A 27,158-nucleotide genomic window follows, 5' to 3' on the forward strand; every position below is an offset into this window, starting at 1 on the left:
GTAGCCGGGTCATGAAAAATCGTGATTTCTCGGAGACGCTTGCAGGAGACGTAACCGCTCATGTGGATTCGGTCAACGGTGAGACCGGCTATTTCGTATGAAAGGCTGGCGTAATCTGCCAATTCTCTCCACGAACGGGCACGGCATGCCAATGGTTTCGAGACCCGCATATCGAGCTTTTGGTAAGCCATTGAGCGTAGCACGGGCCTGCGGGAGCCTGCATTTCATCGAGCGCCGCCGGCAGAGCCGCCCGCCTGTCCCATTGAGCCCCTATGGCGGCCATTACGGCTCCGCCAGGGCGCCGGTCAGGCAGCGCGGCCGTTAGGGCGCCAGCTACGAGCCGCTGCCCGCCGCCGACAGACCGGCCTCAGCGGTCACCAGGACCGGCCACCGCAGACCTCATCCGGCTGGCCAGCAGACCGCGCCTCGCTGTTACCGACCCACGCAGTCAGCGGGCTGGATCAGCCCGAGGGTCGACTCCGTCCGTGGGGGCGCGGTGGCTGACCAGTTGCTGGTCACACGTGATTGCTTATCGGGGCCAGGCCCGCGCGTTCCCGCCGGGAAGCCGCTGGGACAGCGGCGGGGGGGGGGGGGCGGTTGTCATTCGAATGCGTTCAAAGGGTTCGGGTATTGTTTCAGTTCTGTGTGGCCAAGCCGAGCTTTTTTCTGTTATTTTCGAAATGTGCTCCGGTTAACAAGATGTAGAGAGTAGGGCTCCGAAAATGACACGTTTGCGAAAATGGTTTGCTAGATTAAAGTACACACTGCACTAGCTCTGTCGCATTTTTGTCTTCGTTTCGTCCACCGTGTGCCAGACTGCCCCCGTAATCGCGTGCGCCGCCAGCTTTGTGTGGCCACCTGATCAATGTTTCGACCTCGCTGACGCGCTGAGGTGAAGTGACAGTCGGTCGGGTTGTTCGTCCATCTCTGTTTGCTGCCCTGCGGCCCGGCCATCGAGGTCTCGCACAACAGCCGTCAGGATCACAACACGCGGTAGTTGTCATTTGAACAGCACGATTTCAGGAGAGCACCATGGCCGCCACCCGTCGTATTCGTTGTGACTGTAGCTTATCCCCTGCTGTTTGTTTCCCATCCACAAATTGGTGTTGATCTGGAGCGGAATGGATAGGATACATCGCACCGCTTAATGAAAAGGACATGCTGTTCGATGTGACACCACTCGGTAGTGGCTTTTGCCCTCCCTTCACACCCGAACCACTTGTCATGTGCCCGCGCTTCGTTCGTGCTAAACAAGGCCCACTTACGCACACAGCAGAGCTGTTCGAGCCTCTTTCCGGTCTGCGATTAAAAAACCCATCCCTCGAACAAGAAGTGTTGACTTCTAGGGTTGGGTTAAACCGGCTTGAGGAGGTCCGATTCCTTTCAGACTACGCAGTCGGTCGTCAGGGGCACCGCTCCCCTCTGGACCGCACCTTCCACCCTGTGGCTTTCGTACCTTCCCTGGCGCCACGCCGCTGTTCTCCGGGTCCCGCCTTCCGTCCCTATGGCCTGTATCCCCTCCCAGGCGCCACCCCGATGTCCTTCGGGCCTCGCCTTCCGCCCTATGGCCTGTATCCCCTCCCAGGCGCCACCCCGATGTCCTTCGGGCCTCGCCTTCCGCCCTATGGCTTGTATCCCCTCCCAGGCGCCACCCCGATGTCCTTCGGGCCTCGCCTTCCGCCCTATGGCCTGCGTCCCCTCCCAGGCGCTACACCGCTGTCCTCCGGACCCTGCCTTCCGTCCTGTGGCCTGCGTGCCTTCCCTGGCGCCACACCGTTCAGCGGCGTTAGCGTGACCTTCACGTATCTGTGCTCACCTTAGCTGGCTTTCTCCTCCCCACCGCCATCGCTTGCGACAGAAAAAGGACCCGAAACAGTGTCAAGATGTGAGTAACCATACAGGTAGACACACTTTGCATAGCAGCACGCCGCACCACAGCCCACGTAGTACAGCAGTGGTTGCCCACTGTACCCAGCACTTCGCACTAGTAGGACTTGTGGTAGAGCCCTCTATGACTTGCGCAGAGCGGCGTCTGTTTGGTTTGGAATATGGCGCCGTGCATTTTGACAGATTTTGGGGGGTTCTTGAGGTCGAGATGTATAGAGAACAGCATGCATGGACCCAATGAGGTAATTTGTTTTATGGGGCTGTGCAAGCTTATATGATGCTGGCTGCCTGGGTGGCATGCCATCGGCCCCGTCCCACTTCCAGCCCTGTATTGGAACAGAGGGGCAAGCCGAGCATAGCGTTTGGTCCTGAACGGCAGCAATGATCATGCGTTTGTGCTCAATGGGACCTTGATGCGCATATACTTAATGCCTTGAAACCAATGTGGACATTTCCTCTATTCAGTGTCTTACTGGCATGTTTTTGAAAGCTGTTTTGCATGGTGAAAATATGTTGTGTACAGGTGGAATGTAGACGCAAATGTTCTTCAGGTATTTATATCCGTTATAGTCTATCAGCCATGCCGACCATGGTCATCTCTGCGGTGTTTTGTTGTGCCGCACATACAGTGTCATTTTTTGGTATGCAGTTTAGATCCCGATGTTAGTTGCTCTAATAAGTCCAGGTCGTTGGAGCAACTGACCACTTATCCAGTAGCATCATTTCGCTGCTTACCTCTTACATAGCTTATCTTGTGTTGCATCAGAATATTAGACACATTGTTTTCAAGAAAGGGCAGGTCCAAGTGTAGTTCATGCCTCGCTATGTCGCTATAGTTTTGTCCTAAAGTACATTTATCCAAACCTTGTTACTTTGTGTGTACGTACGATCCCAAGAGGGAGATTTTAGCATGGTATTCGAACACTTTACTTTGCCATCCACCATTGTCAAGTTTTCAGTGTTTGTTATTTACAGTGAATGCGTGTTTGTTGTGCACCAGTTTGTTGCTGCTGAATCCAAGCATTGTCAGAGCTCTACCAAAATGTCATCACCCTGCGCAGCATTACGAAAAACCGGTCTGCCTTGGATTGCCTGTCAAATATGCATGGTTATTAAAATGTTCTGTAGCCAATGTAACATATAAGAAATTGAGAATGATATCAGAAAGAAAGGCTCGCTTTTTAGGGCATCATCAGTTCAAAATTCTTATGTAGACTTAATAACCCTAAAGATACCAGGAGATGCTGGTTAAACGGCATTTTAGTGGTAAGAGATGAGGATGAGCACACTTTTGAGGATGAGCACGGCTTGATACTTTGAATACCGTCAACATAATCGTGATTTAGCATTACAACGTCGGTTAACCAGCGTTTTCTGGTGATTTGAACATCATTCATTCTCCATAAGAACTTTGAACGTATAATGCGGAAATGGAATAGTTGGCGCACGTGTTGCCATCACCATGTCCGACTCATTAGCCTAGTTTGTTCTGTGGATGGCGAGTGGTGTTTTTGTACCGAACGCGCTTGGCCGTCGTCGAAGCTGAGTCAGTGGAACTGTTCCGCGCCGCGACGTGAGTGAACAGCTCCGGGAATGGTTTCACTGTACCCCAAACGTGTATCAATGTTCGCTGTCCAGCCCCGATGAGGCTCAGTGATGCAAGAATGTGATGTGCTGCTGACCTACTGTAAAAACACAAACTGTAGCGGTGGTTTGCCTGCGTTCAAAGTTAACTCAAGTGGAAGATTTGAAAATCGGGCATTCACATCTAAGAGTATTTAAGACATTTACGTTTTCATCGAGCTATCTAAAGATGACCACTTTTATATTTTCCCGTTATATCACTATTGCACATCACGTTACACCACCACATCATGTCACGTCACAAGTCAACGTCATATGTCATAAATTAACATCATGCTATTTCACAATGTCACATCATTTCATGTCAGAACTCTACATCATTTCATGTCAGAACTCTACACCATTTCATGTTACAATTCTACATCGTGTCATGCCACAACTCCACATTGTGCATCCTGGCTGAGTTATGCTTGTGTCATTTGTCTGCAAATCGGTGTTCATTAGTTCATTAGTTATGTTTGTGTGCAATTTTATAAGCGAACATCATATGCCATTCACATTACCAGCTACAAATAAATCGACCACATTTGTGGTATGCTCACGTCGCTAACTTAATTTGTCATTTTAGCCCATGCTGCTCTACCAGCGCGCAATGCTGACAAAAGAGTGCAGGCAGTGAACAAACGCTAGACCAGCACCTCAAAGCATCGGTCTTCTCTGCCAACGACCCCTACAGTTTATAGACGGGCCGTCCATGTCTGAGCTCTGCCAACAACCCCTACAGTTCACAGACGGCCGTCCATGTCTGAGCTCGACAAACCGAGAGACAATGGCAAACAGCGCGGAATATGTGGCGTGTCGTCACCGATTTCGACACTGAACGCGTCACGGCAGGCGCCAGCCGCAGCGAGGCACGTGGCAAATGCTGCCACGATCGACCGGCGTGCCACCGGACAGTGACGGGCGGGACCGGGGCCGGCTGTCATACGGGGCTCGGTCGGGGCCGGCAGTCATACGGGGCTCGGTCGGGGCCGGCTGTCATACTGGGCCCGGTCGGGGCCGGCAGTCATACAGCGTGTCAGACATGTTGTATGACATGCTGTATGTCAAACCCTGACGTGAGATGGCGACCGGTCCGAGATATTCTTCGTCGAGAAGAGGGGAGGTCCAATGTGCTAGACGGCCCACTCATTGCGGAGAGGGGCGGCTCACGGCAGTGGATGGTCCAGTCATCAAGAAAAGGGGCGGGGGGGGGGGGGGGCGATGCGAGAGACGTTCTAGCATTCGTGGTTTGGTTTGGGGTGGCGGGCATAGAGCCATGTCTTTGGGCCTGCGTGAGATGTAAGACGTACAGCCGAACCCTGCGAGGTCAGGTTGAGTTGACCGATGTGCATTCTACTCCCAGGGGCCTGTTTAAGCGACGGACATATCATCCATGGGGCTGTTTGAAATACTTGCCTTTCTGATAATTCCGTAGTCACAAGGATCATATAGCCGGTTTGAAGCACGAACTTACAGACAAGCTCTTAAGTTCGTTTTGTCACAGAACACGCATGACGGAACTTTGAGAACAACTTTGAAGCAGGTATGCATTTTAATCAACGGAGGCGTTTTGAGACGTCAGTCATACGATCCAGGGCAGGTTTGGGATACCAGGCATGTAGACGATCTATTAGTGGTTGGCTTCAGACGGTGAGAGTACATTGGCTGGTCTAAAGCAGCGGCACTGGCAGGCGAATGTTTCCTGATATTTGTGACACGACCAGTTTGTGGTACGAGCAGTACTTCCCGCTGAAGGCGCTGGTCCGGTCACAACATAGATTAGCATTGGGTTGCAATCTCGACCAGGCAAATGCAAATTTCCTCGTTGAACCGGTAGACGTGGCTTTTTGTCAATAGGCAATGGACTGCGAAAACGCTCGTGATTATTTGGATTTTGGCGTTGTCGTGTTGTAGCGCACCGGTGGCGAACGTCAGCCATTTTTTGCTCAAGAGTGGACAAACACCTGTAATATCAGTCATGTGTTTTTCATCGTAACGTCTTGCTGCCGAATAGCTGCTACACCATTTAGATACTACCTTAATAACGTTCTGTAAACTATTCAACGTACCCTCACTAGAAACATACGTTTCCAGACCCTTCATCTAATGCGAGTTCTATCAGTTGGTTGCTGCTCCGTTTTTAGCACCATGGCACGAATGCTATCTAGAAAGCTTTCTTACCTAGAGAGTTAGCTTGGTGACCTTTGAAAGTCTTCAGCATCATGTCATGCACATATGTGTTTGGTACGGGAAATGCTTGTCTCACTTTTCGTCAAGGTCAGGGGTTGAAATGCTCGTGCGGTTTTTCAGCGAAATGATGTGTGATAGGCCGCCAATAAAGACGAATGTTATGATCTCTTGCTGTCCCTTTGCAGCTGATGAGATAAAGTAAACATTGACACCAAATATAAGTGAATTTGGCTTTGCGTATTAAGAACCCGGACTCGATCTCAATCAGGATGTCTGTGGTTGAACGCCCATTTTGTTGAATTTTGGGCATTTCATTTTGCATATCATGGGTTATGAAACCCCATGGCTGGCTGGAATCATTTCTTAAATTTGCCACATATTTTATAGGCCGGCCTTCCCGGCATGAAGGTTGTGACTGACCAGACATTGATGCCAAAAATAAAATTGCTGCTATGTCGTTTCTAGGCTGGTGTCACAAGCAAATTAAAAATGTACGTGAACAATTGTTGACCTGCAGTACCAGCAAAGATGGTACAGTGAAACCATTACCCCACCTAAGATGAAAGAACATGCCTTGAAATAGTATCTGTCCATAACCTTCTCCGAAAATCAACACCGTGTGCCCACAAAGCATGAAGGTGTCATTCAGCCGATACCAAAGTCGACAGGTGTCCGCACTATGGCAGACAGGTCCGCTAAGTCCACGTACGCAAAGGCTTCTTCTGCAAAGTCGGTTTGACGTGGCACCGTCCAGCCGCTGGCCCAGTGCTTTACTTCCGAAAAATCTCCTTATCCGCTTGGCGTCGGGGACGTTATGAAGTGTCCGATGGGAGTGCCGTGTGGCCGGAATCACTGCATCATTAGCACTCTCCACTGCATGAAGTATCACTCTCGCGGTTGTTTGTGGTGCCAGTAACCATGCACTTTTGTCCAGGTCCGGCCCAACATGCCCCATAACTGGTCGGAGTGGATCCTGCAGAAGCTGCACATTCCTAACGTCATGCAGCAGGACGTGCCCAACAAGCCGGTGGAATACTTCACCTGTCCCTTCAAGAAGGCCAAGCTGGACAAGTAAGTTGGGTGCTGCCGCTAGATTGGTGCTAAGCTGTGGTTTACTTTTGCATTGGAAGAAAATTTTCATGACTAAAAGCTCTGTCCCCTCTAGCTCTCCACGGCTACACGTCAACTTTGACTTGATTTAGAATGTCCATATGCATGCTGATAACTTGCTTCCAGCGTGGCTGCAGGCCCAGCTAGCCTTCGCGTCAACGAACCAGAAATCGTATAATTTTAGCAGCACCTTCAGTCACGGCCCGGTGTTCAAAAGTTAATACAGTAGGGAGAGCAAAAGATGACCTGAAAAATGGAGCAGGATCATCGGCTGCAATTTTGAATTCATTTCTGCTATCATTTCGATAAAGGCATTTGGTAGAAATATCAACCAATCTATTTCTACATTATCCTGTTCCTTTTCCGAAGAATAAGGCTATCACTACTGTGTTATTTGTCAGAATTCTGGCTACCCGACGGCCTCCACACGCGTACTTCGTTGGCTGCTAATCCGGCGCCCTATGTGCCCACACCCTGACATCTGGACTATACATGTCTGACCGATTTGCCAAGCTCGAGGCGCCTAAATCTGGGTTGATTGCCCCCCGGTTCGATGCTGAATGACAAATTTTGAGCAAGAGGAGCATCAGCAGGCAGGCAGGCACTTCAACTCCGTACCGGGGATCCGAGAACATGAAAAATATTGACATCCCTGCCACATAAGAGATCGAATATTGAAAAACTGGGTAACGCTTCTGACAGCCCAGTATTTTTGTAGTCACTGATCTCTCCGGTAGAAAGCTTTTGCATTAAGTGGCGCAATTCTGAAGCGCTGTACAGTAATACTTTAAGGTACATGCATCAACGCAGTCCGTGTGATCATGCGACGTACAACGCTGGAATATCGTCATCTTTTCACGGGATCATTCCATTAATATTGGGAACGTAAAACTTTCGAATCGCGAAGAAACTGAGACCCGCAGATTGGAAAAAGGTTTGGATTCTGGTGACGAAGCATCGCAGCGAAATGGAATAAATTAACGCTGACGAGGGAGAAAACGTACAGCTGCCATGGCGAAAGTGTGGATCGACGTTTGCAGACTCACGCGCAGTACTTGTGTATCGTGCGAAACCCGTTTCTTTTCGCATGTTTTCGTGTTGACGTCAGGCGGGGTAACAGAGACACTGATGTCATTATGTCGGGACTGGATGTCAGACGTCGGCAACGACTGCAGATAGAGGCGTGAAACCGGACGTGAGACGTAGGCGAACGCATCGCTTACACCTCAGTAAGCGACATCAATCCGGTCCGTCTCATGGGCACGCCAGTAATAGACCGTAAAGCCACCAAAGTCACCTTCGCCAAAACCGTCCCTTAATGCAACACACTTGAGCCGAAATGACGATAGATCGAACCATGAAAACTTCATTGGCATAGAGTTCAATTTTAAGCGTCCAATAATTACCCAAAGTGCTGACCTTTTCCCCACTGACTTCGTCACAGCCACTAAAACATACCGTATTCAAAATTAATTCAACTCATCTGTTACAACTGCCACAGATGTCTAGTATAGGGTATTTCAAAGTCCTATCCTCATGGGGTCTCGAATATAATGGGCTCCATTCGCTGGCGTTTGGGACAATCTGGAATGACATGATGGTGTGGTAACCTCTGTCATCGCGTCGCTCGTGTCACGCCGTAACAGGGGCCTGACTGGTGGCAGTTGAGCTGAACTCATCGTTGTCTGCGCATGCCTCTCCACACGTCGTGATAGATGTGTGAATTAATGGCGCTTTGGGTAGGCTTGATAAAAATATGAGGGCCAGGATGGCAGGATTATGTGCAGAAACAGGGGCATCGTAGGGCTAATAACCACACCAACCTACCAACTGCGTTAGGGCCACTCTTGTCAATTATTGGGTGTTAAAGCCACTCATGTCAGTCATGTTGCGTTGGGGCCACTCATGTCAGTTAGTAGGCGTTAGGGCCACTCGTGTCAGTTATTGGGCGCTAGGGCCACTCGTGTCAGTTATTGGCGTTAGGGCCACTCATGTCAGTTATTGGGCGTTAGGGCCACTCTTGTCAGTTATTGGGCGTTACGGCCACTCGCGCCAGTAATTGCGCAGCAGGCACCTCGTCCAGTGGGTTTTGGGTTCAACACTACTAGTGACAGGTAAACACAACCATGCACCTGAAACTGAAACACATTAGAGGACGAGGTGTTTTTAGCTGAAACTTCCAACCATTAGATGTCAGGTTGTGGATGGCTGCGTATTGCGATTTATTTCTTACGCTCTGCTGAGTGATTAATGAAGTGCCGACATATTTTGGATATGGGAGGAATAGCGTCTTTCTTTTAGTGCCGCAAAAAACAATGACAGCACGGTACCAGATGCGCATTGTTTTACCATCACGGCAATCCACTATTCGTGTGCCACGGCAACAACTACAAAAACAATACCAGACAGGAAGCAGCGAGCTGGTTCGCTGTCTGCGGCCGTCGCGTTGGCGCCGTTTGCTTCGCCTCAGCCGGCGGCGGCCAACTGACTCCGAGTCTAGTCTGTGGGCTCTCGCGTGCCAGCGCCGCGGCCTGGTGCGTGTTGGCGCGGCGCGGGCCGGGCGAGGCGCAGCGGCGCAGTAATGGCCGGCGGCCGGGCACTGGCGCTGACGTTCGTTTACCACCCTCCCCGACGGGCAGTGCCGCCACTGTGCGTCCGCCGCGGTGCCGCGCGCTGACCTGCAGTTGGGATGGCCAGCCCGGTCACCAGGCGGGGCCGCAGGTCACGCGAAGCGGGGGACCTGAGCAGACCCAACCGGGACCCGAGGGGGGACCGCGCGGCAAGCGTGGACTGCGCGGCTGACTGACACGGGGCAGACAGCGCCATTCACGGGTCTTCACAGCTTTGCATGCGTTTATTTTGTGTAGCGTAGAAAGAACGCCGATCACAGAAAGGGAAAAGGGAAAACGGGAAAGGATGAGCGTGTTTCAATGACACTGAGTAATGCAGCATACCGAGTGCAGCAACAGCAACCATTTGCTTGCAAACAATCATGTTCCTTGTTAACATTAAAAAACGGTCCTCGTAAAGAAATAAGACACCCTTACGCAGCAACTGAGTCCAAACACGCGCTCGGGTGGCCGGTTGAATGCACTTTGTTTGGGTGGGGTCAATTCAATCCCCTGACATCTATATCTAAGAGGCGAAGAGAGCTAGAGACTTAAAATGCACAGAGTGGCTTGACCTGCATGCTAACTCACTTTTATCGAAATTGGAGATTCCTAGGTTATGATCTTCATGTCAAATAAGGTCAAGCAAGTTCAAGCTCAAGGTTGGTGTCAGAAGTGCCACATAACTTATTTAAACAACGTCATGAACCTGTTTACCTATCTTAAACAAAAGGCCACTGCTATTCACTTAAAGTCAGTGGCCCTGTTTGACATTTAGATCATAGTGGCCAAAATCCAAGAATTACGCTAGGCGATATTTACCTTAAAAGAAAATGTTGACCTGAGTCGTTTTAGGTCAGTGGCGTACTTTGGCCTTAAAAAGGCCATGGGTGATGTCTCTTGCGGTCCCTTTTATCAACAGATTAAAAATGTGCACCAGAGACTACCACTTACTGCAAGCTCACGGGTAAAAAGGCAAGTTGGTTTAGAACTCAGCTTGACTTTCATACCTGACCCCAGGTCAATGTAATTTGTTAAAATCCAAATTTTAATGTTTCGTTTTCTAAGAAACTACCTCAGAGATGTATGGCTTCATCTCACACTCCGTTCTCGCATCAGATTAAACGATGCCCCCAAAACTGTCTTCACAGACAACCACGGCCTTACTTTGCCCTGTCAAAGGTCAGCGACCTCACAAGGTGCATCTTATTTCGTAAGGAAAGATCCATTATTAATTTGCCCAAATCTATTCTTAGTCTGGTGCGGCGACGAAACGCCGCTCAGAAATTATGCCGTAAAACCTTGGGGCGGACCAAATTAATCCCCGCACCGGGTGTGTGATAATGATGCAGCAGTTAGGACCGTTTTGCAGAAAAGATTAAGGTTTTATGTTTGCATGCTCCATATTTGTAGGCCTCATTGTAACAAACGTTGTGAGAAAGTGTGGTCTCTGTCTAAGAAAGCGCAAGTGTAAATGAATAGTCAAAGTGCAGTGCTGCTGCAACGATGAAGGCATCGATTTTTCTTCGAGAATCCCGGATGCAAATTTCGTTTACTACGTACACATTTCACTGGATTGATCAATGTCATCACAACATTTGTGAGAGGTAATCACAACACTAATGGTATGGCATGGACAATGGACGTGCGTTTAGTCGATAAGCGATTGTACAATTGAGCAAACATGCCTCATCAAACGTAGGCTGTTTCGTGAGCCAGGAGGCATCTTCAAAAGTTCTTTGCGGCGCAGCATGGTTCAGGCGCAGAGGCTGTATGGTGAGGCAGCAGAGGCTTTCAAACGTGCTTTGCGGCACAGCAGGATTGGGGCGCGCAGCTTCTAAGGATGTTTAGTTGCATCGTTGTTAACCCCACCAATACATAACAACTGCGGGTATTTACAGGGGGAAAATATGAAAGGAAAGAGAGAGCGAGGGAAAGAGAGAGCGAGAGAGAGCGAGAGAGAGCGAGAGAGAGCGAGAGAGAGCGAGAGAGAGCGAGAGAGAGAGAGAGCGAGAGAGAGAGAGAGCGAGAGAGAGCGAGAGAGAGAGCGAGAGAGAGAGAGAGAGAGAGAGAGAGAGAGAGAGAGAGAGAGAGAGAGAGTGAGAGAGAGAGAGAGAGAGGAGAGAGAGAGAGAGGAGAGAGAGAGAGAGAGAGAGAGAGAGAGAGAGAGAGAGAGAGAGAGAGAGAGAGGAGAGAGAGAGAGAGAGAGAGAGAGAGAGAGAGAGAGAGAGAGAGAGAGAGAGAGAGAGAGAGAGAGAGAGAGAGAGAGAGAGAGAGAGAGAGAGAGAGAGAGAGAGAGAGAAGCCTATAGAGAATAGAGGAAGCCTCATTATGTTTCACAATTCGTCTAACACCTCTTCGTCGTATTTTTTTTAAGTGCCTACCCTGACAAAAATGGCTTGACTTTGACCTGCCACAGGTCAGCGACCTTAGAAGGTGTATCTTATTTGCTGTGCCAAGAGATCAGATATTCAGTGTTCTACAGATAAACAAAGTGCAGCTCGGATCTGCCGCGCCCTTCGGAAGTTATTATGGAATTATGGAAAAAGTCTTCGGATTGAGGGAGGCAAATTGACCCCACCCAAGTGCGTGTTAAACTGCATGGAGGTTCAGCATGGGCAGAGGAAGAGGAATACAAATAGCATGCTCTTTTTTAATCTGGGCAGGGATAAACACAGCCTAGCGATCGACCAGAGTGTGCCCAATCAGATGTCTTGCCACGGCCACTAGCGGTGACCAGTTGTATCGGTGTCGCAGGTTCCTGGGCAGCGAGGATCAGGACAATTACTTCTCTACCGCACAGCGGATACGAATCGTGTACGAGATTCTGGCCACGTCTGTGTTTGGCAAACGAAAGCAGGGCGAGGTGGGCATCGAGCGACTTGTCGACGAGGGCACATACCACGCCGCCTTCCCTCTACATGATGTGAGTTCTCTTCTTTCCCTCTCTCTCTCTCTCTCTCTCTCTCTCTCTCTCTCTCTCTCTCTCTCTCTCTCTCTCTCTCTCTCTCTCTCTCTCTCTCTCTCTCTCTCTCTCTCTCTCTCTCTCTCTCTCTCTCTCTCTCTCTCTCTCTCTCTCTCTCTCTCTCTCTCTCTCTCTCTCTCTCTCTCTCTCTCCCTCTCTCTCTCTCTCTCCCCAGGGGAGTCTTTAAGAGAAGGAGAGCTCAGTTAAAAGAGTTCAGAAAGCTCAGCTTCAAACGAAACATGAAACGCATCGAAAAGGCATTTACCTGTCGTTGTTGTTGTCCAACCGTTGCTGACTGTCTTGTACTGAACTGGACCAATGCATTGCAGGGCGAGTATGTTATACCGAAGGACTCTGATGTGGCGCCCAGCGAACTGAACACTCGCCAGGTACTGTATGAGTATTGGGGTCGCTACTCTCGCTGGTACAAGTACCAGCCACTCGACCATATACGAGAGTACTTCGGGGAAAAGATCGGCATCTACTTTGCCTGGCTAGGTGAGAATCGCTAGGCATAAAAATGACATTTCCTATCCGATTGCGTGCATCTGTTGTTGAAAGAAACCACAAGACACGTTTTGAGACTTTTATTTTCGGACTGATCACTGCTTACCGGTCAGCGTTTCTTGATAGTGGAATTGTGAGGGGTGCCTCATGTCGTGTTAAAAATGCTACTTATGTCGCGGTGTGCGCCTCTCTCACACGCTTCTTGAAGACCTTGAAGTAATGTTATTTCTGATAGAAGCAAAACAAATTTGATAAAGCATTCTATATGCCAATCGGTGTCAGAATCTGTTGGGCACATATCAAGCTTACTGTATTCTGTTTCAGGATTTTACACCGGTTGGCTTCTTCCCGCTGCTGTGATAGGGTTTTTGGTGTTTCTTTATGGTGTTATCACCATTGACAACAATGATATCGCTAACGAGATATGCGAAAAGGAAGGTGAGAACTTTTCGGATCTACTGTCAGAGATCAGAAATGTCATATTTGCTCTTTGCGGGAGTCGCCCTTGTGCCGTCTGGATGGCGTTCTTCTGTTGGTGGAATTGAATTAATTATAAAAGGTTTTGGCTGCCGTTTCAGGACCATTAAAACAACAAGTATATACTAGCAGGTGTAGCACATGTGGCGCTCGCAAACCTAGGACGTACAGACTGTACGTCAAGACTTCGTCCAGTGCTTTGGAAGCATCCTTTGCGCTGCTAGCGCCGCTATACGCACAAAAATGCCACTTACAGTCGCACGAAAATCCTACCAAATCTCCAACTACTTTTGTCATGGATGCACATTTCATTCATGTGGTAATAAGCTTGTCACTCTAGAATGCGTATTTAGCTGATAACTGGCCCATGAAGTTGCAATATTTTGTTTGCGTTATTCGAACGAAATGTGCTACTAGTTGGGCGCACTGGGTGCTGAAGACAAGTGCATGTAGCGCTCAGTGAAACAGTGATTGGAATATGTTTCAGGCCAGTTCAAAATGTGCCCACTCTGTGATTACTGCAAGTATTGGGACCTCCATACCATCTGCGCCTATGCCAAGATCGCCTACCTTTTTGACCACCCCGGCACCGTGTTCTACAGCGTGTTTGTTTCGTTCTGGGGTGAGTCGACGAGGGATACATTTGTTGAGATGCTTGGTAGACACAGATCCTAAGGGGTCGGTAACGAACATTGAATGGGTTATCTATTTCTTTTTCTTCCAAGAATGCATTGCTAGCAACACACGTGTATCGCAACAGGTTTAAGTTGTGCTCATTGAGTTATTCAGTTAAGTTCGATAGGTGTAGCACACATCTAAGCCCCTAAACTACATGCAACGATTGAGCTCAAACAGCGCATTTTGAGAAAAGCTGCTAGTTCTTCGTTACAGCTCCTGGTTTGTAAAGTATCCATTTGAAAGAGCCGCTGGTTTTGTCAGGCACCTTCGAATCATGACCAACGGACAAATGCTCCCTCTCTGTTGTGGAGCGATGGTAGCGCCTCTAATCAGATATTCGTGGCTTGGTAAATATTGTGACGCAAAAATAGCTTGTCAATTACACAGTTTGCAACTGTTCATATACCTGTAAGCGCACAGTACCAAGCCGTTTTGACAAATCGCAAAGCAGCGCTGACGGTACCGATCACGCATTCGCAAGCGGATCATGAGCGCTGGGCCCGCGTTGTGTCCGTCACAGCTGCGCAGGTGCCTCCATGAGCAATTGGCGTCGGCCGGCTGTCCAGTCCGGCCACACGTGTCCACGAGCGCGCCCTGACTCACCTGATTCCCGAGGACCGGTGGCGTGTGGAGACGCCACGCTCCACTTGGGTCGCGGTGCGAGGGACGGCGTGGGCGCGGCAGGTCCGGGGAGGCTGGCTACGGCCCCCTCACCCGGCGCATGTGTTCGAGTTACGGTCCGGGTTTAGTGACGGCTGATGTTGACGGAACACCTGAGCGGGATAGCGAGCACACAGGTGCTGAGTCTGTTTTGTCGCCATGATTTCGAAATTTATTGATGCTTATTGTATTTGACGCTGTGTTGGCCCATAGCGATTGTAACAGGACATACGTGTCCCACTCATCGCTTAGATATAGTTGATCAAAATGTATATGAACGCTTCACGCAGCACTCAAATTCATTCATTTTTATTTTGAGCTGGATCCGTTCAATTATTTCCGATTACGGAAGAAGTGCTAAACTGACATGTCACTACATGCGCTAGCCCCACGAAAGGTATTTAACGCTGACTGCGAATTTCAGTCTCCTATTGACTTACCCTCTCGGCCCCTTTCCTCTCTTTATAAATCTTAAGTGCAAAACATATGCAGCTGCACCGTCTTGATCCGCTGGCCAAGCAGCCGCTCATCATTGTGGCGGTTTGAAACTGTACCTCCATTTTCCCGAAGGCGATGAGGCATTCCTGTGTCACACATGTGATCGTGTGGCTGCGCCCCGCTGTAAAGATCGTCATTTGGCAGCGGTGACGTTCCTCGAGTACTGGAAGCGCAAGTGTGCCACGCTCTCGCACCACTGGGACTGCATGGACTACCAGGAGGAGGAGGAGCGGCCGCGGCCCGACTTCGCCGCCCGCGCGCCCTCCTACGGCAAGAACCCCATCACGGGCGTGCGCGAGCCTACCTTCCCGCCCGGCGTGCGCATGAAGCGGATCGCGGCAGGTGCCGGCATCATCGTACTGATGGTACGGTGCGCCGGAACATGTCGGCGATGCGGGTCCCGTTCGATATGGCCCTCGCGGCGCCGGCGTTCACGGACAAACAGGACGTCACACCTGCCGGGGCCGTTGGCGGCCGGGCTGGCGGTCAACGCGGCTATGTGCGCTGTCATTTCGGCTACCTACCTCAACAGATTGTTCAGTCACCTTCATAAAGCACGGACGTGCTGGGCATGCTCAGCGTAGTACAGTTGGTACGAGGCGGAGCAGCCGCTGGCGTGTACGTGCCGGCGTGCCGACGGCTGGCCGCTAATCCGGCCGGTGGGCTCATCAGGGACTATCGATTTCCATGACCGCGCCAGACTTCCCAATCACCTGCCGGGTTTTCGGACGGCTGTCACTGCACGCCTGACCTGGCGAAGTGGCGGCACTGGTCGAGGTCGCGCGCCGTGTAAGGTCATACCCGCGCGCGTCATACCCGCCCAGCGGGTATGACGCGCTCAATTGAGCGTCGCGACAGTTGGTTCTCTGTGTTGTTGTTTCGAGAAAACAGCGCACTGATGCTTGCCCCCCCCCCCCCCCTCCCCTGTCACATGAGCTGTGGTCCTGCTGACGCTGGCGATTCCTCCGGCAGATGTCGTTGGTCCTCATCTTCATCGTGGCCGTCATCATCTACCGGGTGCTGGTGTCGATCCCGCTCTTCCAGAACCCGACGTTCCGATCGCAGGCGCAAGCCATTTCGTCACTCTCGGGCGCCGTCGTCAACCTGATCCTCATCATGTGCATGGGCCGCGTGTACGAGAAGCTGGCCTACCGACTCACCGTCTGGGGTGGGTAATCCCCCCCCCCCTCCCCCTGCTGTCGGTCCGACTGCGCTCCTCACCCAGGCATTAGTAATGTCTTAATGTGCGCGGTTTGGGCTGGGCCGGTCGACCCGCAGACTTTTGCGGAGTTAAACTGTTTTGCTATGATCACATCAGGGTTTAGCGGTCGATGCTGCAACCGCGGGGGTCGAACCGTCGGGCGTCTGTATAGAGATGAAAACACCATCCCCAGTTAACTCCCCAGAGCTGCGACGAAACCGACAGTGAAGCTGTAGGGCTTGGGTGTTTTAATTTTTAGCGCGGATCTGTCCTGAAGCGATTGTTGCACTGCGAAAAGTTTGTGTTGTCGTGTTTAACAGTTGATTAGTTGTCTATGGTTGCCAATCTACATTTCTGTTGACGGAAGATGACTGCGTCAGTGAACGTTGGCCTTAAGCTGCACTGGTTTGCATTGGCTTCAGCTGCAGAAATACCCTAGAATGGCATCCCTCCCATCCAGGCATTGTCCCTGTGTCGTCTTCTTGATCCCGCTTGTTTTCCTGCGGGGCCATCCAGGCTTTGGTTCTTCGTTGTCCCCTTCCGACACAGCCTCAGCACGTGACATAAAGTGTGTGTGGGGGGGGGGGCTGTCGGCGTACCGTCACAACAATAATCCCCACACTCAGTCGTCAGCTGGCCATTTGCCAGCGGGTGGAGCAGTCATGGGAGCAGGTGGTATTTGCTAGCTTACGGCCACGTCGCCGATTCCGCCCTAATTCTTCTGTTGATCTGCCTGCCCAGTGAAGCGGCAAATTCGGCTCAGCTCCACTCCAGGGCTAATAATCGCTGTGTTTGCCGTTCACAGAAATGCATCGAACGCAGAGCGAGTTCGAAGATAACCTGACCTTCAAAGTGTTCGTCTTCCAATTCATCAATTTCTACTCGTCGATATTCTACATCGCCTTTTTCAAGGGCCGATTCGTGGGATACCCGGGCCACTACAATCACATCCTCGGGCTCCGGAACGAGGACGTGAGTGGGCGTGCGCGGCGCCGGCTCCGGGCGCCTGTATGCCGGCGTACGTGCGTGTCGGACCGTGTCTGTACGCGCTCATCTAGTCCTAGTGGAGGTCAGTGGGGTCCCGTTTCCCGTTGCTCTGCCAGGACGGTACCAGTTCGGTGCTGCAGGATGAGCTGGACTGTGGATTGTGTGCCTGGTCGAGCTGACACATATATTTCTAATGCTATGGAAAAGTGCTGCAGACCAGGATGAAATAGGCAGATTAGTAATGTAGGGTGTCGTTCTAGTGATATTCTGTCCAATGTACACTACCGAAGAGTATCGAATTAGCGCTACTGGCAATCGTCTAATTCGAAAAAGCTCCACCTGAGTGGAAGCAGGCACGCTGAACACCGGCCACGTACACAAGCAAATGAGAGTTTTTCATAATTTGGTGGCAACAATATTTCTGCTGTGGCACTGCGATCAACACATTTCGGATGTTTTTGGCTTCAGCTAGCGCACCCCGGCGCGTTTTGGTCATTCGCCCGAGTGGTCACGTGGTTTACGAACCTGCAGCTTTTGATCGGCATGCCGGAAAACTTGGCTAAGGTCTTGTTGTATCTCGAACGCGCTGCTGGTGTCGACATGTGATTAAATGTGCTAAACTTCAACCCAATAGCTGAAAAGCCCTCTCACTTCCTGTTCTTCGGAAATGTCATCTAAACCACTGATGGCCGGGCCGTTAAATAATCCTTGCATGAAAGGTACTCAATTTGACACAACCTAAGGAAAAATTTCCGATGTTGGGTCAGGCTACTAGGTTGTGACGACATCAAGGAATGCTTTCAGAGCAATTTTTGCCTCCGTGTGCCAGTAAGTCACTGTTTCCTTTTTTGCCGTTTGGACTGTTTTGTTGTAATCCTTTACCTGGGTGACTTACAGCCAGGACCGCTCACATTATACGAGGTCACGCCGAATCACCATGAGGGCTCATGTGAGGTCAATTTATAAGCGTCGGGCAACAGCGATTTGTTGCGGCCATTTTTAAAGTCTGTATTGACTCACTTTCCAAAATCAATTAATTTTGTACGTTATGTGAAATGGAAGAGCAAAAAATAAGACTTATTTCATATGAGGTGACTTGGCGCCGTGCATGACCATTGCCTGACCTGATCTTGGTGCTCAACCTTCAACATAATGGTAGGATTCTTAACAGTTATGGCTGGTGTGATGGAATTTCCCTAAGACATGGTTATCTTTGCTTTCATGAGACTAGCCAAGACATGAGCGCCATCTCTCGGATGTTTTATGAGAGGGAAACGAGGATGTCAAAATGTATGTCAACTTGGATCGATTGGGCTCTGCTACCTCCAGTAGATGTTGTTGTCCAGCCATAGCGTACCATCTGACAAACAATCAATAGAAATTGTTACTCACGCCAAGCCAAAGTGTCGTTGGGCATTGCGTGTGTGCTTCATATGGAAGTGGTGTGAGCTTAGGCGGGGTGTCCGTCTACGCTGGCCCGTTCCAAGTCGCGACCTCAGATTATTTGGGCCGCCACGATACGCTTGCCGTGGCGGCTGTTATCGTGCATAACTCTGTCGGCCACTGCGGGGGCAGCGGCACCCCCGAAGCCTCTCCTGAGGCGTGCGGTGATAGCTGGGACCCTGGTTATCGGCAGTGCGCCGCTGGCGGCTGCCTGGTGGAGCTGGCGCAGCAACTGGCGGTCATCATGATCGGCAAGCAGATGGTGAACAACGCGCAGGAGATCATTCTGCCGAAGCTGAAGGCACGCTGGCAGAACCGCCAGGTGAAGGGCACCATTAGTGCCAGTAGCAAGACCCGATGGGAGGAGGACTACCAGCTGATCGACTCTGAGGGACTCTTCCAGGAGTATCTGGAGATGGGTGAGTGTGGCCTTTGCAGGGGCTGGAGGCTGCGATTTTTCAGGGATGCTGTCTGGAAGATTTTTCGTCGCTGTGTTTTCTTTTCAATGCAATATGGTGGCGATCATTCCGGGTATACCGGGGTCCCTGAGTGCTGATGTGACTGCGGTAATCGCTCGTGTTCCGTGGCGATTTGCGAAGTGTTTCCTTCGCAAAGAAAAACTCGATACAGATAACATTTATGCGGTGTTATCTCAATGATGAGCTTACATTCCAACCATCTCTTTATTAATAATGCATATATTATTTAGATTTATTTCCATCAATTGCTTCAGGTCAGACAAATTATTTAAAAGGTTCTCGAATTCAATTCTGGTATTCGAGAAGCATTTGTCATTCGAAATACGTTGATCGGTACGTGAATATTTGTGCACATATGTATGCAAGACTGAAAGTATTTTAAGAACGCTTCAAAGAATTGCATGCGTTATGCAAAAACCCGACAACATATGCAAACACAAATGAAACGGCTGCAAGAATATGGGCACGCGTTCTCTGGGCGGTTTCGTTATGACACCTTTTGACATCATTCCATCAATGATGACGTTTCAGATGTGTTGGCCCGAAAATGCATTTCATTTTACTTATTTTGTGTTTGCTGTTATAATGCATTGCGTGCTCCGAAACAGCAAAGTGCAATGCTAGCAAACTCCCCGCCATATTTAAGAATAATAGCAGGCATGGTTGTTTGCACCTCTCATGATATACTAGTCCCATCAATAGCTGGCGCCCAATCTCAGTGCTGCAGTTCGGCTTCATCACAATCTTCGTGGCGGCGTTTCCGCTGGCCCCGCTGTTCGCTCTGCTGAACAACTGGGTGGAGATCCGACTGGACGCGCAGAAGTTCCTCTGCGAGACGCGCCGGCCGGTGCCAGAGAGGTGTGCCAATATCGGCATCTGGTTCACTATTCTCGAGACGCTGGCCCACCTTGCCGTCATCAGCAACGTGAGTGTGGCACTGTCGCTCGCTCAGGCCCCCTGTCGCTTGAGCTCTCTCTCTCTCTCTCTCTCTCCCCCCCCCCCCCCCTCTCTCTCTCTCTCTCCCCTCCCTCTCTCTTCTCTCTCTCTCTCTCTCTCTCTCTCTCTCTCTCCTCTCTCCCTCTCTCTCCCTCTCTCTCTCCCTCTCTCCCCTCTCTCTCTCTTTCTCTCTCTCCCCCCTCTCTCTCTCTCCCTCTCTCTCTCCCTCTCCCCCGCTGTCTCCCACCCATGTTGATGACGGAGATAGCACCGTGTCAAGCATACAATAGGGATTCATCAATCGCCTACAATCATGGGGAAAACGCTTTGATAAATAGAGACCGCTACGCTTGTCTGCAAGACCATTTCCCCAATGAGCCGTCGTTATTTGTCCACACCAATCACGCTGTTTTTTTTTGGGGGGGGGGGGAGGGGATCCCATCGCTGCGAACACAATGGCGGGCAAACAAAGTCTAGATGGATGGGAGTTTTCGTATGGAATGACCACCAGGTTTTGTGATAACGGAAGGAGGCTTTATTCTGCTCAATGCCATAGGTGTGGTTTTCATGTGTGCACGCTATCTCCATCATTAATTGCGCTTACCTACATGCTCTTTTCTTTCATCGCCGGTCCTGCATTTGCGATTTTTAAATGGAATGCTGTTAGTATAGAAAAGGGCGAGCTTTAGATATTGGAATGGAGATGGGGCTAAAAGTATGTAGGGTTTGAAACAAAAAGACCAACGCTGTTTTCACATTGTCAAGAGCACATGTGACAAGAATAGATGTGTTGTGCGGGTGTGAATGATTTGCAGCATGGTACTTAATGCATCTCGCATTCGCGTTCCAGGCATTTTTGATCGCGTTCACGTCGGAGTTTTTGCCCAAGATGTTATATCAGTACGAAATGCATTGGCACCTGGAGGGTTACGTCAACTTCACCATGGCCTACGCCCCGAACAGCACCGACCCTTCCGTGCCAGGGGATTGCAGGTCAGCCACGGGCAAAGGTCAAATGGGTCAAAGGTCGAAAGGCAAAGTCAGACGTTTCCGAGGATCACCCGTGACTGAGGAGTCATATCAGGCATGCAACTGTGATGACATGAACTAAGCTACATGTTTTCCTCGGGCACAGGTTGCGTGTGGATTGTATTTCGCCAACCTCCTGTTTGTCTTTGCCGCTGAAGCAGTATCACCGTGATAAGATTTGCAGCCAGGAATGTGCCGTAGTCGAATTAAGCAGCTGTCAAACACGACCGTTTGCAGAACTGGGGCTCAAAATGCCAACGGTATGACCTTCGTCCAAAAACGTCGCGGTTTCGTGACATGCACTGGCCGGCGCGTCGAATGACTTTTGCTTAAAACAGCCCATAGCACTAATGACGGCTCCAGGCTGCATCACTGTGGTGGAATGGTGAGGCACGGAATCTGACGCTTGGTGCGAAGTATTTATTGTGCTGCATTTAAGAAGCCCACTTGCGGTGTTAAAATATTGTGGAAGCAGGACATGATGTTTTGGAAAGTGAAGCATTTTGGTTGAAATAAAGTTCTGAAATGAAGCACTGTTGTTTAAAATGTGTTGTTTGAAAGCACTGCTGAAATGAAGCACTGTTGTTTAAAACGTGTGCTTATTCTTCCTGCGATGGGCCACTGGGGACTTCGGGATGTAGGAAACGTTGTTAGTTGGGAAAGACATTTAGATCCGGTATTTGCAATTGGGAAAGACGTTTGGGCTGCTACTTTTGCGCCGATCATATGTGCATGGTTTGAATAGTGTTTCCAAATTCGATATGATGCATCGAATTCGATATAATGAATGGAAATTGAACTTCAAGTTGACTGGAAGTCTGTGTTGACGCTTCTAGAGTTGCATTACAGTATTTTTCACCGCCGACCATGTTCAGAGGTGTATGCCGAAGTTGCTCTCATAACTCTTGAATGCTTAGAATATACTCAGCTGCGGTGCGCGATTGGCGACAACACGCTGCCCGTGCTGTCCGCAGGTACCGCGGCTTTCGCGACGAGAACGGCAAGTTCACCACCTTCTACTGGCGCCTGCTAGCCGTGCGGCTCGGCTTCGTCATCCTCTTCGAGCACGTCGTCTTTTTCATCTGCAAGATGATCGACCTGGTGGTGCCGGACGTGCCCGAGAGCCTGAACCTCAAGATCAAGCGGGAGCGTTATCTGGCCAAGCAGGCGCTGGCCGACGCTAGCGCCGTCGCTACGGTGAGCAAGGGTGGCGAGCAGCAACGCTGCAGCGTGCGGCGAAGCACGCTCAAGGGTCCACTTTTGTGTGGTCTAGATTTGTATTATTTTATCCGTTAGTAGTGTCATTCTTGTTGCACGGTGGCTTGCGTCTACGCCGTTTCTATTAATCATAGTCATAACACGTCCTTCGGACGTGCTTTGCATAGCGGCGCACAGCGGCGCACGTATCCCTACTACCCACGGTTCAGTGAGAAAGCAGGGCGCAGAGAGGGGAGGAGAGGGCGCACGAGCGACAGCACAAAGGCACGCGCGCGCACGCACTAACACAAATGCGTAAAGCCGTGACAACCTATTGTGGTCGGATGCCGCCGGCCGTGGGTCAACATCGGTCAGAAGTGTTGCGGTCGCGTTGCCGGCAGGCCTACGACGAGGACCCGAGAGCGAATGTGAACCCCGAATGCTTGGACTGAATCCAGGGGAAATTGAACCATTCGGCTGTGACGTCCACAGCATGACTTGAGCGGGAATCGTTAAACTACCGGTCTGAAAAGCCGCCAGCCGTTTGTGGCCCGCGGGGTCTAGAATGAATTTACCAAAGTGTCGTCCGGAGGTGGACGATGAAATTGCTCAGCATGGGTGACTGTATTTGCGCGGCTTTTTCAGCCTGGCGTTCGTTGTCACTGGTCAGCTCTGTGCCATAGTGCGGCGGGCTGTGCATATTGCGTGCCGCGTCGATCTGCGCTTGTTCTCCTTCTGTGGGCTCGTTCGCTCGGTCGGTCTTGCTCTGGCGGATCGCGTGCCCGGACTGCGCCTGCTGAGCCAGCGCTGACGCACCGGCGACCGTCTCTCCGCTGCAGGGCGGCGGCGAGGAGGAGAAGGACGAGCCTGTCGAGCCGGCCCAAACAGTGGTGCACGTCGCCGGGGAGGAGGAGGCGGCGCGCACTGCCTTGTGACGTGCGGACGGCGGGCGTCTGCCCGCCTGACGCCGCGAGACGCTCGTCTGACCGCCGGCCGGGGCTGGGCAGCGCCTCCCGCACTGGCGACGCTTGTGCTCACCCGCCGGGGTCGGGCGACGCCTCTGACCCCACCCCCCAGTCGACCTGGCGCCGCCTCTGCCACGGTCGGCCGTCCTCCCAGCGACGCTGGCCCTGCGCCGCCCCTGATATGGGACGTCTCATGAGGTGGCTTGCCGTCTGACGTACCTGCGAAGTGGAAGGGCTTGTGGCTGTCCGATCGTTAGTGCGTGTGGAAGAGTGGGGAGCTGCTGGCTTTCCCTTCCTCTGTCCGGGGTCCCTTGTGGATAACGCTGCTGTCAGTGGTTTTTGACGGGAACGGCTTTCTGAATATTTCAACGCACTATTCCGCCGTTGCATTCCTCCAAATAGTGTCCTTGTTCATATGTGTGTTGGTTCAATTTCTCCGAAGACACGCACGCTATACTTGAAGCGGTGTAATCAGGAGTTCTCTCGCTCTCTGTCATATCGTGGCCATTCTTTCAAGTGTGTCATCATGTTAGGCATTCTCAGGGCCCCAGGTAGCCCCGCCCGAGGCGCACTCTTTTCTCGACGCTAGTTGAGATCTTGTTCAGACAGTGCTTATAGTGCGCAGAGTCGTGAACATTCCGAACGAGCTGGTTCATATCTTGGAAGCGCTTTCGTGTTGAAGGCCTCTGAGAATTGTGATGGTTTCTGCGATTTACCGCGTCGCAAACTCGGACAAGTCACGTGTTATGCGTACAGCTTACAGGAAGCTCTGAACTAATTTTACCGGTGATCATATCCATTGCTGCAGGTGTCAACAAAATCAAACGACTTGACACATATCCCGTGTCAGAAATGCTCCATGGTCTTCAACTGATCCTGCATGCTGGGCGCAACCTTGTCTTCAGAGTTAGCATCTCCGTCCAAGCTAGCGTTAGCTATACTGCAGCTGTTAGCAACCTGAGAATCTCAGGGGCAGTGGGTCGCACTCACAAAGGTATCTATCAAAAAGTCTTAAGAATAACCAAAAAGTCTTTAAAATTTAAAGCGCATTTCCCTTTCAGCTTTTCGGCACTGATCTTTCCCTTTCCTTTTTCATTTATGTTAGCAGAGATTTGTTGGCTTTTGGACTGCTTGCGATAGAACCGTTTCTTCTGGGCCTGTGTGCAATTATGCGTTGACGGGACGCCTGTGTCCAATGGACCTGTGGGCTGGTGGTAACGGTATGGTTGTATGACCTGTCAAGCACCCACACACGCAAAGCCATGGTATCTGCGTGTGGCGACGGTAGCCTAGTCAGGTAACGGCGAAAATTTCTTATGGAGCTGGCATTATTACGTCTTATCATATCACGGAAGGACAAGGCCTGGAGTCATTGTTATGTTTTGCCATATCACAGAATCGGATCCAATTGTACATGTGTATGCACCGATGCGGCTTATTCGCGATATGCTATGCCTCGCACGTGCTTTGCGCCGAAAGAGTTATACATTGTACACAAATATTTATCAGATCAGGAAGTACGTATACTAATGAGTACAGGAAATCCATTCACTACTTGTGGTGTGTTTGTGCAGCCACATTTCCGCCCTGGTATCATCTTTTCTATGGTTCGCAAAGGAAACCAAATGGAAAAGTAACTATAACGTACAGTATTAAGCTCCATGACATAGATGCAAGAAACTGCTTATTTTCATTTGTACCCTGTTGGCTTGTAGACCCGAACCAAAACTGATGGCAAAAATTGCAACATGCATACGAATTATGAAGGCATTATTGGTAGGGAAACCAAAACTCAACGCGTCATAGGGGCGAGTTATGTCTGGCGCGAACAGTTGCACGTCCCTGTCAGAGAAATATACGCAAAGCTTATGTTGCGTTGATGGAGGCCGGCATCGCATGTATGCACACGGCACCTACAACACCCATATGTCGTCCAAATGGGAGCGACTCTTTGTTCCGTCAGTATCGCTGTACTGCAGCGAACGTCTTAAAATGCCGTTGAGAGTGGCTTTTGACTTTTGTCATCTGATACGTTGCCTTGGAATCGTCACACCACCAGCGTCCAGCAGTTTTGTTGGACACACGCCGCTTTACCTCATCACTCCCGTCATTGTGTTAACTTGGCAACAGCGGTGACTGTCAATGCAAAGAGCATGATGTACCCGCTTGAGTCGTCTGTTTGACTTCGTTACCAAGCAGTGCTGTGGCCGCCAAGCGCACCCCGTTAGCGGCCGCGTCATCGCTCTGTTGTTATATCGTAATGCATTTTCTGGACTGGATCGATTCATCTCGCAGCAAAGGATACCGGGATGAGGGACGCGTGTGACTGTTGTTCACCGTCGTTATGGTTTATTCTGTACTCCAATATTTAAGGGGTAGACGTGATACTTCGGTGAAAGGCACAGAATACACATATTTTTGTACAAGGCGTTTCTCGCTCCTGGCGTATGCGGAGAAAACAGCAAGGCGCCGACAGCTGGGTATCATAAAGATGCGGATGAGATAACATCGTGGTATTTAGATTTATTGGCGTGATAGCTTGACAAATGTGGAGAATGCTTCCATATATTACCCAAAAGATATCACTCAAAAATATGCAGCAATACAATCAACGCCAAAGGTCTGGAACAAACACCATGATTGGTCGAAAAATCGTCAATCGCTAAAAAACTGGACACAATTTGATAAACCTTATCACTAGGGGACATTGCGATTACGAATCCAGCGTGAAGAAATGGTAATATTGCCGTTATGTCACCTCTTCCAGATCTGATTCCCGTCCTGAATCAAGATCCGCTGTCTCCTGATAGCTAGTGCCTTCTTGGTCGTCTTCTAGTGATCTCCAGGAACTGGTAACCATGGCTTGAACATGGCGTGCGTACTCCTTTTTGTCTGTCTGGTACAGCTGCGCAGCGTAAGCGTTTGCAGGGGAGTTCGGATTCGGCTCGTTCAGCAGGGATTGAATAGATGTCAGGATTGATCCAACATCATATACCGGACTCCATCGGCCTTGCAAAATATCCAAGCATATGGACCCATCGGCGTAGACATTTGGGTGGAACAGTTTAGACATAAATCGCACATCAGGCGGTTTGTGTGGGTATTCTTCGGTGAATTGGAGCTTCAGGCGGAATGTCCCGTCTTCAAATGGCGTGTCGGTGGGACCAAATATAATAGCGTCCCAAATCATAAAATCGTCACCGACTGGCGATGCGCTAACACCATCGGGAGGTTCCATCTGAAGTCGCTTAAGATCTAACATGAGGCGTCGACGAGCCGGACTCACCGACATTGTTGAAAACGAGGTTCATACGCTGTGATTTAGTTGAAAACACCTGCTACTATCGATGAGATAACTTATTGAAATCACTGCTTGTATTTATCTGACGCGTAATTTTCCACATGTCATTCTCAGATTTATTAAAACGATTATATTGGCGGAAAAATCTTTGGCATGCATGAACTTCTTGTTGTTCAGGAAACCCCCAGAAAGAATGTATCACACTGCTCGAATATTTGACATTGATGCTTACTGCTAAGGCTGCGGTCTGTCTTGAACTACAATCATGACCATTTCCGTGGCAAACAGAGTGGATTACCTACCAGAAAGTTTAACTGCTCTGGTAAACCTGTGATCATAGCAAAGTGTGTTCTACAGGTAAAGTGGGTACATGACTGGGTCGTTTTTGCTCCGTCTGAGCTGATTTGGTATGG

At 50.3% G+C, this 27,158-nt stretch overlaps 2 protein-coding genes across 4 annotated transcripts in view; one reads left to right on the forward strand and one right to left on the reverse strand.

Annotated features, from left to right (window-relative positions):
* LOC119096403 (anoctamin-7) overlaps window positions 1-25,867 on the forward strand; it is a 45,684-nt gene extending 19,817 nt beyond the window's left edge. For 2 of the 3 annotated variants that reach the window (XM_037219284.1, XM_037219285.1), the window contains 13 exons: window positions 6,638-6,774; window positions 12,180-12,348; window positions 12,717-12,885; window positions 13,219-13,332; window positions 13,859-13,993; window positions 15,352-15,572; window positions 16,180-16,375; window positions 17,214-17,380; window positions 19,032-19,257; window positions 20,037-20,242; window positions 21,104-21,246; window positions 22,257-22,479; window positions 23,319-25,867. In XM_037219284.1, coding sequence (XP_037075179.1) covers window positions 6,638-6,774; window positions 12,180-12,348; window positions 12,717-12,885; window positions 13,219-13,332; window positions 13,859-13,993; window positions 15,352-15,572; window positions 16,180-16,375; window positions 17,214-17,380; window positions 19,032-19,257; window positions 20,037-20,242; window positions 21,104-21,246; window positions 22,257-22,479; window positions 23,319-23,414 — 2,202 coding nt within the window. In that variant the 3' untranslated portion in view covers window positions 23,415-25,867. Of the gene's footprint in view, window positions 1-1,858; window positions 1,886-6,637; window positions 6,775-12,179; window positions 12,349-12,716; window positions 12,886-13,218; window positions 13,333-13,858; window positions 13,994-15,351; window positions 15,573-16,179; window positions 16,376-17,213; window positions 17,381-19,031; window positions 19,258-20,036; window positions 20,243-21,103; window positions 21,247-22,256; window positions 22,480-23,318 lie in introns of all 3 variants that reach the window. The other variant, XM_037219283.1, reaches the window with a different exon arrangement.
* An 87-nt stretch (window positions 25,868-25,954) lies between these two features.
* On the reverse strand, window positions 25,955-26,855 carry LOC119096405 (ubiquitin-conjugating enzyme E2 A-like). The gene has a single exon (XM_037219286.1). It carries the CDS (start codon window positions 26,734-26,736, stop codon window positions 26,194-26,196), a length of 543 nt encoding a protein of 180 aa, XP_037075181.1. The 5' UTR covers window positions 26,737-26,855; the 3' UTR covers window positions 25,955-26,193.
* Between the last annotated feature and the right edge of the window lie 303 nt (window positions 26,856-27,158).

This window comes from Pollicipes pollicipes, unplaced genomic scaffold (genome assembly GCF_011947565.3).
Source record: "Pollicipes pollicipes isolate AB1234 unplaced genomic scaffold, Ppol_2.1 Scaffold_4295;HRSCAF=5057_pilon_pilon_pilon, whole genome shotgun sequence".
NCBI classification, from domain to species: Eukaryota; Metazoa; Arthropoda; class Thecostraca; order Pollicipedomorpha; family Pollicipedidae; genus Pollicipes; species Pollicipes pollicipes.